We start from the raw sequence: 15,123 nt of genomic DNA, 5'->3' as shown, positions 1-15,123 counted from the left end.
AAGACTCCGCTGCTGATTTACAAAAATGAAAAACATACTTTTCTCTTTTTCGTCTCGTAGGCCACATGTAATCCGTCGGCGGTAATGATAAAGCTCATTTTTAGCGAATGTTTTGTATCCAACGAAGACATGTGAAGAAGACATGTGAACCGCTCTGCTCGGGATTAAAATAGCACTAAAAGCAGTGACTTTTGATCCACATCCATCTAAGCCACCGTACACATGCTGGCTAAGATATGTGACCACTTCTACCTTGCAGTCAACATCCAGAAAAGCCAACATGATAAATGATGTATGTGGACTGTATGCTACTGCAAGCCACATTAAAAATACAGAACGAACACACAGCCTGACGAGTAAACAGTGAACCGGGCTTCCTCCGGTGTTTACACTCGGGTTTGTAAGGGATTTCAGTGGGTTTTACTATGTAGACATCAGTCAAATGAAAACATACATTTAGATGTGTATATGCTTCAAAGTAAATGATTTGAACATTTGAAATTGGGCATGTAATAATACAGAATGTTACCTACAGTATGCTCTGATGTGAAATTCAGCCATTACATTTAAACTCATCAATGTGTCATTTTATCCAGAAATGTCAGGAAATATCAGGAGAAGCCCTTTATTTTATTACGTCTCCCCTCATAAGCGGATAGGAATAGATCAAAAACGACATTGTGCTGACCTTTTGGTGCTGAACATCTTGGCAGCGTCTTCTTTTTGCTTCTCACAGGCGTCGGGAGGTCGAGGTTTGATGTTGCCTTTTCAAACCTGCAGGAAGCACGCACGCGCACACACACACACACACACACACACACACACACACACACACACACACACACACACACACACACACACACACACACACACACACACACACACACACACACACACACACACACACACACACACACACACACACACACACACACACACACGTGCAAAACAAAAGGACAGGGGGACAGAAGGAGATAACAATGAGATTTTCAGCATCACAGTCGAGTCGCCCTCAAGTTGTTCGGGTGTCTTGGCCGCGCTGACCTCAACAACTCCCATTAGCCTGCCTCCGACTGAGCGATTCAAATTGACTGGGCACGGCACGAGGCAACAAGCAGAGCATAACTCGGCCAACATGACACGGACGATGCGAGGAGTCAAATGGCAGTTTTAATAATTATTTGCCTTGCAACGCCACAGCAGCGCACGGTTTAAACAGAATGAAATTAATTAGCGGGTGAGGCTCAACTGGAACAATGAGGAACAATTAAAATGTGATTAAAAAAAAGGGGAGCGGGGGGGGGGGGGGGGGGGGGGAGACTATATATCTGCTGGTGTAGGCAAACATGTCACATGCAAACACATTAAAGATCAAATCCCCAACCTGGGCTTCTCTCAGTACACCTGTGCCATACCTACCACATTGTATAATGGCTGGGACTTAGCCCCTGCTCCTTTATGTAAAGGTTATCAGAGACTGTGGAGGAGGAGCCGGAGTAAAAGAAGATAGGGTTCAATAATTAATGCAGAGGTCTACACAGGCCTCACTTCTCACCCTCTCCTGTCTGTAATGAGATGAGTGGAGGGCCAGAGGGAAGGAGGGAAGGAACAGAAAGGAGAACAGAGTGATTAAAGAATACCACCTCAGCCCTATCTGCCCCCCCACCCCCCGACCCCCCCAATCAGTGAGACACATGAGCATGTGCACACATCTCATTTGTTACACCTGGAGTGTGTTTCCGTGCTGCTGCAGACTGACTGACAGAGAGCGGAGGAGCGCTGAATAAGCAGGCTTAAAGGTTACCCAAGTAGCGCAACGCTGAAATCATCTGATAATTCATTCAGGTGACATGGAAATGGCCAATATACTCAATTTGAAAAGTAATCTAAAGCAGGGCTGCAGCTAACTTTACAGCTTTCATGATTCACAGGTAGATAACAGCACGGGCATCCAGCCACCAGTATGGATTCATCTCATTGTGCTGTGCTATGTTTAGTTGACTTGAGCCTGAAAACAATTTTTATTTTTTTTAAAGACAAGCAGTAGATAAAACAAATGGCCGTGACTGTGCAATACTTTTAAGAATGACACACATGTAGCAATGCAGTTAAATGGATAAAGGATTAGAGTGTGTCACTGGTAGAAGGTAAACAAAATGCACCCTTCAGATGGAGATAACGTCTGTCAAACCTAATGTCACCACTGTACACAAAACAGCTTTTAAAAAGACAAGCAATCTACAAACAGCTCACAGTTTATGCAGACGCAATAAAGCTCAAATCGTCGCAGAAAAACACTTTGCCTACCTGGATTTCCATAAAAGAAGCAAAGTATATGAAGCTGACAGCGTATTTGAAGGAAATCTTGGCACTTGTGGATGTGGCTGAATGCTTAAGTATGCCAGCATTAAATCCAGACTTCAAACAAGACAAGTCCGTTTTAAGATTCCTTGTGAATTGACACATGACAACCAACTGCTGACTAAACTCTTGAGACAAAAGAACCAACCACAAAGTCCACCCCTTTACGCCAAGAATGACATCCGGCAGATATCCGAGTGAGCAATCCAATAAGGTGTACCTTCCTGAGCTAATCTTTATAAGGCTTTGCACTGCAGTGACATCAAAAAGCTGAAGGAATCGGTAGATACTTGGAAAGTTAAGTAAGTCACTGCGTATGGAGATGCGGCCAACTAGAAAGCAGATCTTCTCGCATGCAGTTTACAATTTAGTAGACTACAAGTGCACATGAATACATGCTACACATAAACCTGCAGTTAGAAGAAATGTCTTGCAGCATCTCCATGATATGCTACTATGAAAGTGTCAAGCAAGTTGAAGGACACAGTAGGAGTTTGTCCTAATACAATTGTCTATAACCACATTTATTCTCCAACCACAAGCAAGAGGAACTACATTTTCAAATACACATGTCTGGCAGCCAAAACTAGAACGATACCGAAGAGCCGGTATCAGCTGTGAGCCTGAAGATGCAGTTTTTCCCACATCACATCACAGCTGCGTCTGATATGTGTTTGCTTGTTCAATGTGAACGCTTAAAGTCCTATTCACTGTGCCTCAGGTTTTCTTTTGCTCTGCACTGCATATATATACATTCAGCAAGGATGATTTGAAAGCAGTTCATCGGCCAGCACTGTCAAAACTGTACAGATTCCATTAAAAAGAGAGCCTGTACCATTATTACAACAGATGCTTTAGTAGCAATTAGTAACATATCAAACCAAATGTTATTTCTGCTTCGGTATCGGGACATAGTTTGTCATGGCTGTGGCCTCCGTAACACTGAAAGATGTTTCTCTCTTCCGTGCCCTTTAGTAGCAAACTGTGGAAAAGGCACCCCAAAGAAAAATAAATGCACCCGCAAATGTCACTTCAGTCTGTTCAGATTCCGGTGTGATCCGTATTCTTCAGTACCACCGTCTGCCCTCCATCGAGCAGACAACTTTATTTACTTTGGCTCTTGTTTACCTGCTGGGACTCAGTATTTTTCCTCCTGCCAATCAAACACTGACACAGAGAGGCACATTCAGCCGCGGAGACAGAAAAACAGGGTTTCAGATGTGTGGCCATTGTTTTTCTTGTCTTACAGTCCTTGTCTTCTTTTTATAAAACCATTTGTTTTCCAATCAGTGATAACCAGTGACAAACTTATATATTAACAATTATTAAGAGGGATCAGGCTAAAGACTGGACCGCACAACTTCCCATCACATTTAAAAAGGTTTTAGCTTTTTACATCTGAATCATTGGAGGCTATCATTGCGGTGAGAAGACATTATTGAGATGAGAAGTACCCCCATCAATAAAGAACACCCTTCATCTAATTTCGGAGAGTTTTTTTTAAGAGTGCATCGAGAATTTCAAAACAGTGGCACAATTTCCCTTCCTGTATAAATGTGAGTCATCCTCCATTCGTCACAAAGTTTCGGGGCTTAAACATGATTACAGAGCGCCTCACCAAACGCTCTTAGAGAAATAAGAAATGAGAAGAAAAGCTGAGAAAACACAGACATTATTTGGGATCATATGAGGCCAGATTAGGTTCACCTGCAGTCTTTTTGGAGAATGACATAATCAGACAAATATGAAAAGGGGATAGATTCCAAGAAAGAAGTACGTTAATGTTTATGCACCTATGTTAGGAAAGTCTATGAATAGGCAAAAACACTGAATAGAAATGTCACTATTCAAATAAGACGACTTTATTTCTCTCAATCAGGGCCATTCAGTTTGGCAATCTGCACAGTTTAGACAAGAAAAAAAAAATGTATCTGTGAAAAAAGACAACAACATACCAACAACAACGTGCACACAAACGTTTCATATTTCACTGAACGTAAAGCTCCTGACACTATATACTGCCATCATCTCGGTTCACAACAGGATTAAAGCAGGTCTCGCCTTGAAATAAAAAGCTCTGAAAATCAAACAAATTAATGAAAAATTTAAAACACTTCCAATGAATTAATGATAAAACGACATATTCAAATTTCCCGACTGACATTAAAAGAGTTTAACTTCCTCAACAAGTGAATCTGCTGTTGATCTGTATTCAGGACACATTTGGTGTGACGATCAGATTAATGCCTTTGGTTCTGAAAACACTTCAGATTGAAGAAGCTTTTCATCCAAACAGGTAATGAAGTCAGCTGAGACGCCGCGTTCATCAAACTCTTGAATGTTTAAAAACTAAATGCTTCCAAACGCTTTACGACAACTTGAATTAGTGATGCCGCTCACAGTGTGGCACACATGCAAACCAGAGGTTGCACTACTTTTTTTCTTCATTATTAAAACTGGTTACCAGTGAAAAAAACCCCAAAAAAAACAACTATCTGGTTAACAAAACCTCTAAAGCCAGATTGTAGCAAAGTTTAACTTTACTAGTGTTAAAGTGACTGATTACTTCAGTTTGTGGATACATACTGTGACTTCCTCCTGTTATAATAATCAAACGACTTATTTCAGTCAATGTTTCAAGTTAATTCAAACTGAGGAACATTTTATTAACAAGCCCGGTCAGGTTTTTACTTGTCTAGTTGAAAAAAGAAAAAAAAAACATTTCAAAAGTCACTACCAATAATTTACAAAAACATGGGATGAAAACAAGTTTTTCGAGTTAAATCCAAACGATTTACTCATCAAACTCCTATCATACAATTTCACGGATGAGACTGCTGTTAAAAAAAAACAAAAAACAGACAAATACAAACTGATGAAAATGAGCCCTTCGAATTAGGACGGGGATGGGCGTGTTAAGGTTGCATCCAAAATAAAGCACTACAGTGTATGTCACCAGATGACAGCGACATATGCGAGTTGTTGGAACGCCGGCTTTCATGAGCAACATTAGCCAGAACCTCAGTAAGGAAAACAACAGCGACCTTTCATTTATTATCACACACATTCTGGAAGCTGCGTGTATAACAGCCCCGCTCAAAGGTTACATGTGATATTATCATCAGCGTGCTTGGTTCCTCTGTGTTTCTGTGCCACCAGCAGCGCACGAACCTCCACCACAACGCACTGGCGGAGTCATGTGCCTCCCTGCAGACATGAGCGGACCTTGTCTGCTGCTATCTCTGTGGCAAAAGAACCTTGTTGGAGGATGTTTTTCCTGCCGAGCTTCATTAAGCCAGCCTTGTGTTTCAGCTTAATTGTCTCTAGGCATGCGGAGCATCCCGACAAACACTATCAGCATCCAAGCATGTAATGGATGGAGGCGAAACCCTCCGACTGACGGGGGGGGTGGGGGGGTTTAGGTAACGCTGGCGCTCAGGTCTGCACTTCTGCTGAAAGCTGCCGACCGGAAAACGATGGCACACGGGTGACGTGTTCGCCCTGACATAGGCGGCTTTAAAAGCGAGAGCTGACAGAGCCGTTTCAGGGGGAACAGAGGTGAGCTGTTAACGTGGCCGACCGCAAACACATCAGGCCAAATGTTATTTGGCCTGATGGTCACCCTATCACATCCACACCTACTTTAAATTTAAATTCGCCATGACGCAGGCTTTATGAATGACTGACGAGATGAGGTGGTAAATAAAGATATCAGCCGCGCTGCTTGCTGGATGCGATCCAGAGCGCGAGCAGGAGAAGTGGAGTATTGATCAGGGGCAGGATTAGCCGGCCCAGCATGCATCTAAATCAGTAACAGCCACACAGAAGCACAGAGGAAAGAGGAAACAACTCAGCACCAGGCACGTACAGTACATACAACAAGCAAAGCTCAAATAAGACATGTGGGCGATGCAGGTGCATTTTTGTATCCCAGGATGCTCTAGAAACAAACACTCCTCTATTCTTGAACATTCCGTTTGTCCTTTGGCGAATGAGTGGTATACGTGACGGAGGAAAACCTGCACACAGATGCAATCAAAGTAAAGAACTCCATCCCCCAAATGTCGGCCAGATCCAGAAGTCTGAGTCCGGCATCGCTACAGTGGCATTTCAATCAGGGCCCGGTTTGCTGCAGTGATATGACTCATCTTCCCTTCTGTTCTCCACTTCAGTCTCCTGGTTGTCCCATTGTCTGCACCTCTCTCTTTACCCCCGCGGTCCCTCGTCTCCCCGATTCATTTCCTCGCCCGTGTCTGGCAGCGCACACGGAAACCTGATTGCTGGATGTTTCCTGAACTAACAGGGGTCACATTAGCCGGGCAGGAAACACAATGCCATTATGGAAATGCTCAGTCAATTACGAAGAGAGGAATAAACGCCCTCTCGGTCATTTTTGACTCACATATTCGCATTTCGCTGATAGCGGCCATAGTTTGCTTGATATCGTCTCAGGAGCATCTTATCTGCCTCTTTTAGAGGAACACAGCCATATGCTGGAGTTCAGCGGAGTCAAAATTGGATTGACATGGGTTCAAAAAAAAAAACCTTGATGTGAATGAGCTCGTCCAGAGCCATCACAGTCCTAACACTGCGCCCCCGTCAGCTGTATAATACAGACCTGAGTTTAAGCGTGTGAAACCACTCTTCTCTTTCTTGTTCATAAAAGGATTCATTTAGACAGATATGAAACATCAGAAAAAAAAGATAAAAGATATAGCTTGAATGTATTTAAGTGCTCCCTGCAAATATTACATCTGAGCTCCTCATTTCCTCTTATTTTGTTATCTAATAGAGCACCAAGAGGCTCATTCCAGCCTGCAACATAACAGCTCCATCTTTTATAGACGGCAGGCTCCGGCTGATATCAGAGCTGCAATCAATGCTTGTGGGAATGCCACTGCAATGAGGTGAAAATATGGAGGACTATAAATGGTATTTCTGAAATTACCTTTTCCCCTAAACACATTATTATAGGTTGACACCAGCTCAGTTGGTTTTATGTTCCTGTAACCTTGTGCAACGACTTTAAACACAAGAAGGTAAAGAGGTGTGGTGCCTGTAAAACTAATGGGCCCAGACACGACGTCTGAAAACAGCCATAAAGCTGGGAAGTGATGAAATATGTGACAACTAAACTTAAAACGGAACATATACATTCATCTGGGTTTTTAACTTCACTTCTGAAACTGAGAAGTGAAGACTAATCTCACAAGTAAATCTGAGTTCTTTCTGAATATTTAAGATCAAACTGAGCTTCTTCGAAGACGAGGGAATATCAGCCCTGTGAAGTGTAAAACAACAGAAACTACCTTTCATGAAGCAGCAGAACAAAATGTGAAAGTTAAAACATGTGTATTTAAATTCAAGTGTCGTTTAAAAAAAAATTAAATATCGTTCTACATTCTTTTATAACTTGTGTTATTATACGCTCTTGATGACTGATTACTATTTATCAGAGGTCACATTGTCAAATTTGAGGGTAAATTTCTTTTTTCCAATAATTTGACATATAATATCATGATATTAATTAATTTACCATACCCAATGATTTTCGGTGAACCTGAGCAACTTCTGTGTCCTTATGAAGACTTAAAGGTCTTGGATTAGATTATGTGAATACCTAAAGACCACATGAGGACTGCATGATACATGCAACATGAAATCATTTCAATAGACGTTGAATGTCTCTTTGATTTGTACTTTCAAATAACACTCGTTTCCCCTTTAAAATTAACCAGACATTTGTTTCTTGTTTCTTTTACTATTATGTCATTCATGTGTGTCTGCTGTTCCCTCCAAGTGGAGCAATCTCTTTGATTTGTTTTTTTTTCTCTTGATTTATCTGGGTTTTTTTTTGTTTTTTTTGTGCTTCTGACTTCTGGCTATCAGATGTAATGCAATACTGAAATAATCAGTGGAAATATGATCCTTTGTCAACACAATCTAGTGCAGTCGGCCTCCATCTGATTGGATAAATATGCTGACATGCAGAACACAAATGCACGGAAACATCATTTATTGCAGTTTTCTACATGTTTCTTACGATCACAATAAGTATGCAAGAAACATGTGCAGCTCGACAGCCCACACTTAGAAATTATAACACGCATTATTGGATCTGAGTTGGTTACTGAAGTTCCAACGTCTCCTCTCAACCATAACTACTTTCTAAAGACTCAGCAGTTCCTGCGTTTGTCTGCTCTAGAGTAAAAGAAAGAACAAGGGTTTTCCAGAGTTCCTTTGACTTTCAAACCCACACAGAACAACGCCATCCTCCACACACTCGGATGTGACATACTGTAACTCCATTAGAAGTGGCACACTCACACACAGTTAAGATTTAAAAATAAAAGCACCACTTACAGATATATTCACCCAGAAACAAAGTCATTCACTGTTTGTCTCAGCTGCTCACTAGAAAGTTTGGTACCTCTCCTCTCCGTTACTACACTTCCTCATGGGATTCCATTATAAAACTGCTTTGAATCTCATCTTCACAGTTCACGACTTACTCAAAATAAACCTCCTCTTTCCTGTGCCGATCTATTTCGGTCTGCCAGTGTGCATGGAGGCTGTGCGTGATGACGACAGTGGTGTAAATAAAAAGAGAAAACCTCAGCTTTTCAACAGAGTTGCTCGTGGCAAGGTATGTACACGAGCTAGAACACTGTCAGTTTGAGTTAAAGACATGCACACACTCGGGTTGGGGACTGCTCTCTGCTGAGTCACTCCACTGTGTGATATTAGGCTGACAGAGACAAATGCCCGTGGAGTGTCAGTCAAAAATAACCCCATCCCCTTGCTTTGATTCAATTATCTTTCAAGCAGTGTCCCGGAGTGGAACCAAAGGCAATGTTCAGTCGACTTAAGTGATGGGGGCAAATCAGATTTTGGTTTGCTGACAGCATTGCCTCTTTCCCAACAAGTTACGTGGCATTGGTTTTTGTGACGCGTGTCATCTGGCTGTCGCGTTATCACTCCATTCACGAGGTGGGGAACACACTCGGAACATGCCCTAAACTCACCCCGACAGCCATTGAGGCGATATGTTTTGGCGTGGGAGTTAAATTTGCAGATCCATCAGAGACCGTCAACCTGAGTGAGGGGAAGGGTGAAAAAGAAATGGTCAGGCAGTGGATTCACTGGCCTTAAAGCGTTTCACAAGAAATGTGATTTAATCACTGGATGAAGCACACAAAGAGTCCCTCTGCAATCCATATAATCACCAAAGTGGGTCACATGGTCAGCTCCTGGTGCATCATGGGTCAAGCTGGACTGGGAGGAGGAGGGTGGTTTGTTATACTGCTCAGAGGAAAGAGGAGGAGGAGACACGAGGGGGGTCACTGGGCTGGGTTCCTCTGGCTTAGCGTAGCAAATCCTCTGTAATCCTCCGACCGGTCCCATGCTACTGTTTACCGTTTGTACGGAAAGCTATAATGGACCCAGACCAAAACCACCCCGCCATCGTGTAAAGCCACCTCCTACCAGTGCTCTACGTTTGCCCTGGCCCATTGTTCACCTGTTCTTCTTTTAAAGAGGACTGCTGAGGATGTTTATCCTCCGTAAGTCTCTTTTGAGATTAGCATCATTAGACGGTGGGATAACCGCGAGGGAGCCACACAAACCAGACGGAAATCACACTGCGAGGGGCGAGGAAACAAAACAGCCTTCGGGGTATTTACACCCAAAACGACGGAGAGCTGGAGGACGCTTGATGCTTTCAGGCATTAAGAGAGGCTGCATTTTTAGACAGAAAATAAACCCATTACTAATGACTTTAGCCTCCTGTAGATGCAAACATAAACTATTTGTAGCGTAAAAGCTCCATCCCGCTCAGGAACCTCGAGCCCGTCTTTGTAAACAATGACTTTAAGCAGCATCCATGCACCCATAAAGCAACGTAATGGGCGAACATGTTTCTTGGAAGCTTTAAAATTCATTTTAGTCTGGATTCCTGGAATAACTTCACAACACAGGGCCACAAATCACAGTGGCTGATCTTGTCATTATCTAATTGCCTTGTTATGGATTCAAGACCCTCCTCTCCCGCCCTCCACACACGTTCCTCCTCCCTGTATAGATGTATGCTCTGTAAACGCTCCTTCTCATGCCCCCCCACAAAAAAACAGCTGCGATAACCAAATGAAAAGAGCACCCTGTCATAGATTATCAACTGCAAATGCTTTGGAAATAAATAAATAAATGATAAAAGATCAATAAATCCCTCCATAGCAGTTTTATAGCTGGCAGGGAGATTAATTCAAATGCACGTACAGCTGCTTGCCAACAGTGCGGAGAATTCCCGTCACTATATTCTGGTTTGAAACAGTCTGAGTGGCGATAGAGCTGCAGAACAACTGCAATAACTGACTGGTAGCAATTATTAATCACATTCTAAGTTTTTTTTTTCTCCATCAAGAACTACAACACGGTCATGGCCGTCACATTTACAGACTAAATGTTTCAGATCCATGAAAGCGATCCACAACAGGCAGGCGACAAACTGAAAATCATTCTCTCAACTAATCATAACAAAAAGGTTTTTCTTCTGGTTCCAGTATCTCAAATATGAGTTTTAATGAGGTTGGTTTAGTTGTTGGATCACTGTACAAATACTAGACAGCAGGGGTGAAAGATTAGGATTTCCCAGTGGTTTCTGACATTTTCAGCAAAATGTATGCTGATGCAAGTTGAATATTTCTGTCTTCTGTCTGTATTTTTAACAATTTTTAATGAATAAATAATACATTTATTTTAAGAACAATGCACATGTTTTAAACAGACATCCACAAGTTATTTCGCTTATATAAAGTTTATTTGTGTTGAATTGATTCTCAGTTTGGCTTACACAAATAAATTCTATAAACAGATATTAATATTAGTTTAAAAGCAGAACTGTATGTTTAATTCAAAATTTGTTTTTTTTACATATTTCAAACCTAATTCATTTTAGAATTGATGGAAGATTAAATTATTCCTCATTGGTGCAGCTCAGCCTTTTTGTTTATTCATAAACCCTGATCACAAATTTGACTGCTCAGCTCAAGGTTTAACTTTTATTTAAATCAGATTCACTACACAGACCATGAACAGTATTTCTTCTGCTTGGCTCCTCGTGAAAAGACCAATGAACTCGCTCTCTTGAAGCTCAATCTAGAAACCTCTCTTCGCAGTAATGTGTGTTATTATTGGACAAAACAAAAAAAATAAAAGCATGAAGTTTGTCTGAAAGTGTCAAACCGCGTCTGCAGGGGGATGGAGGGGATCTGGCTGCAGACAAACCCTCCCATAACAATGAATTATTTAAGATTATCACTCTCACGTGGTGCTATTCAGGCTGAAGTGCTTTTTTTCTGCTATTTCATGGAGGTATGAAGTGGCAAGGGTGTGAGTGTGGATTAGCACCAGGCAGTCAAAGACGCAGATTTAAGACGTTGCTGCACTCTGGTGTGTTTAAGAGCTCCCAAAGAACCGTATGTATTACAAACACGCGTTATTATAATGCCTCACTGCCTACATGGCGAGATTCAGGAGCAAATCAGAACCCGAAACGGGTATGTAGGAACACTTTGCAGGATCAGACATTTTCCATTGAATTGGAGTGCTGAGAAACCGCAGAGATGCCACGGGACCACTCTCATCTGCATGGAGCCTCTCAGGGTTACACTCCTTCACCTTCACATTATGGAAGGTCAAACAGTGTAGATGCAGTATGTATGACATGGAGCACTTCATTCAACAAAACAACAACAACAACAACAACAAAAAACCTACCGCGGTTTAACCCTCATACTGACTCGGCACAAAGTGTGTTTTGGGGAACGTCTCTGCATGGCAATGAGTCAGACCTGACGTTAGTGATTCAGTCTGTTTTCCTCGGGGTAGCTCACAGCTTCTCAGCTCCTACCTGTGTGTGTGCACATTAATGAGCCTGCAGACGGAGCTGAGAAAGTCGCAGCCACAACGCGCCTTTCTGGAGCCTCATACTAAATTTCTGTCGCGGCCATCTCGATAAACATCAAGCCTCGTCCTTTACAGCTTATCACCACGACGGGGGAAAAAAAAGAAACTTCAAAAGCACTGAGGCACAGTTTGATATACTCAAAATACCGATAAGGAGTTTTATTTTTTTTTCCTAGGAGTCAGTTAATTGAATTTGTTTCCTTTTAAACTAGCATGTATGTAATCATCTGTGCTAAGTGAATGTAGTTCAGTTTCATCAACATGAATCTCAATGCAAATAATCAATTGGTAACAGGCAGCACTCGCTGATGACGGCAGGGTGAGGGATTAATCAAAGCCAGCAGGACCATGCATAATTTGATCATGAGAGTCATCACTCAGAGTGTGTGTGCATGTGCGTGTGTCGCTGCCATCCTTTATTTGGGTGAAATCTCCGGTTATATCCAGGGTGACAGGTTCTAATGAGTCAGGAGTTACTCAAACATTTTGGAGGTCAGAAAACCAAGTTTTCACAGTAGAATATTGGATAAAGTCTTTTACCAGTAGGTTATTCTGTCCACGAACTGTCTTCCATAAATACCCTGAAATATGAAGTTAAGAGCCTAATGGAAATAAGAACACTAAGACCTGTTAATTTGATACGTTTCCAGACTTATATTTCAAATTTTAGATCATATTTCAAATATTTTATACAGTCACTATATATTTTTCATTTTGCTGTAAATTTGGCTTGAACCGCATGTTTATGAACTGGGGGATGAAACTGAAAGAAAAGTCATCACTTCACCGCCATGCAACCTTGAACTGAACCTCAGTTCTTAAATTTCATACCTCATACTTGTAAGCATCTGTTAATAGTTAATGAACAATCATATCTGTTGTTAACTTTTCAATAAAACAGTTCATCAACAACTTGCTTTGGTTAGTTTCCATTTCTATTTACATCTCACGCAGACAAATCTGTTCAAGTCCTACGCTACAGCGACAGATGTCAACAAAATCAGCAATGTGTTGCACTCAGCTCCACACAACGAAAAGCCCTTTTCACAATATTTAACTGATTAAACAATGAGCAGATGACTCAGTACCTTTTTTACACAAATTAATGGCAGCCTTGTTTGAAAGTTGGCTCAAATGATCAGCACTTTGGATGATTGTTGCCTCTGCAAAAGCCAGCGTGAGCTACAAGTGATATAAAAAAAACACAGCCACCAATCCACCCTGCCAAAAAAAAAGATATTCTTTTTGTGCTTCACAACACTCATCCGTCTCACAGCACTTGAACTCGACCTTCACGTCTCACCGACCTTGGGCTGACTAACTTGTACATCAGAGAGGCGCCAAGCGTCTCTGGAAAGTGATTCAGCTCCCCTCTGTCAGCTCTGCATATGATGACCCCCTCGCCTCCCCCGCGCACTCTGGACTGATATGTTTTGATGAGGGTGTTTAATAGGAGATTATAAAAGGAGCCTGGACAATGTACATCCTTCTTCCAATCCTACCCTGGGGGCTGCTCATTCTGCACCTTGTGGGACTATACCTTATTGCATTATGCAATGATGTAATAGGCTTAGCACCACACTACTCTGCAGGAGGGGAGGGAGGAGAGAGTTTTGGCCACTCAGATGACTCACTTCATTAAGTCTGCCTTCCTCAGAGTGAACTTTCCACCCTCACACAAAACACAAACCACTGATGATAAGTGAAGCAGACAAGGTAAACCTGCTTCATGACACTGTTTCATCACGGGGTTTGTTTTTTTTTTGTTCTTTTTGCAGCACTTCTTGGCTTTGTTTTTCTACTAAATTATTCAGCACTTAATTCTATTTGTATTCTCTCAGTATCCCTGCAGGGACTTGAAGTCTTTCACTGTAGCCCAGCACAGAAGAACTACTCTCTAAGGCACAACATCAGCAGCTATTTATAGCCAAAGGTAAAATTATTATGAGGAAGCACATGATAATAACAATAACAATAATTCAAGTGTTTTAAAAAAGTGCAATAGGAGCGAACCGGGACGCGTTTAGGAGGAATTTGAGCGCCCCTTCACCTGGATTTCACCCGCAGGGTCTGCAGGCATCACAAGACTCAGCATCCATCCCCTCACAACTATTTATAAACCCTCGCGAGCTGCACCAGCTGCACAGAAACACAACACTTTGCAAACATTAAACCTTTATAAGGACTCGACTTATCCCGGCCACATGCAGATATACGCCGGGGTGGTGGATCGCGCCGGAAATAAATAAGAAGCGCGCGTCGCTTCGCGTCCGTACTCACTTCAGGGGAGGCGCACAACACGCGCGCGAGGGGGGTGTGTGGGGGGGGGGGGCGCACCGCTTCGGATGCTCTCCAAAACGCGCTCAGATCGCCGCTCCGATAAGGGATGTTACAGGAGAGGACTCTTCATCAGGCGTGCGCTTCCAGCGGGAATGTACACAGAGGCAGACATGCGGAGTCATTTGACCTTCTCCCAATAGAAACTACCATCCGAGAGACGTAGGAGAGGGGAGGAGCGGACCGTACCAAGCGGGAGTCCCGACAGAGGAGGGCGGGGGGAGAGCTGTCATCTGAGGATGCACTGCACGGATGAGCGTCAAACTGGAGCTTTAGAAAAGAAAAATACATTCCTTTATTTTTTTTGCCTTTTTTTTTTTTAAACGCTGGATAAGTTTAAGACATTGTCCATAAAACAAGCATTTTAATCTGGTTTCACTGTCGAATATTCTAAACTCTTCACCTTCTCTGACAGCACACAGGCATACTTTCTCTCTTTAAAAAAAATAAAAAATAAAAGTC

At 42.3% G+C, this 15,123-nt stretch overlaps 1 protein-coding gene across 2 annotated transcripts in view; it reads right to left on the bottom strand.

Moving 5' to 3' along the window:
- The window catches only part of oxr1a (oxidation resistance 1a), a 175,774-nt gene extending 160,958 nt beyond the window's left edge, over nucleotides 1-14,816 (bottom strand). For both annotated transcript variants that reach the window (XM_080471135.1, XM_080471136.1), the window contains exons 1-2: nucleotides 14,605-14,816; nucleotides 689-774 (exon numbers count right to left, since the gene is read on the bottom strand). In XM_080471135.1, coding sequence (XP_080327261.1) covers nucleotides 689-705 — 17 coding nt within the window. In that variant the 5' untranslated portion in view covers nucleotides 706-774; nucleotides 14,605-14,816. The remainder of the gene's footprint in view (nucleotides 1-688; nucleotides 775-14,604) is intronic.
- Between the last annotated feature and the right edge of the window lie 307 nt (nucleotides 14,817-15,123).

This window comes from Lipophrys pholis, assembly GCF_963383615.2.
Source record: "Lipophrys pholis genome assembly, chromosome: 9".
NCBI lineage: Eukaryota > Metazoa > Chordata > Actinopteri > Blenniiformes > Blenniidae > Lipophrys > Lipophrys pholis.
Note: the sequence above shows the minus strand (reverse complement) of the source record. Positions and strands in the feature narration are given on the sequence as shown.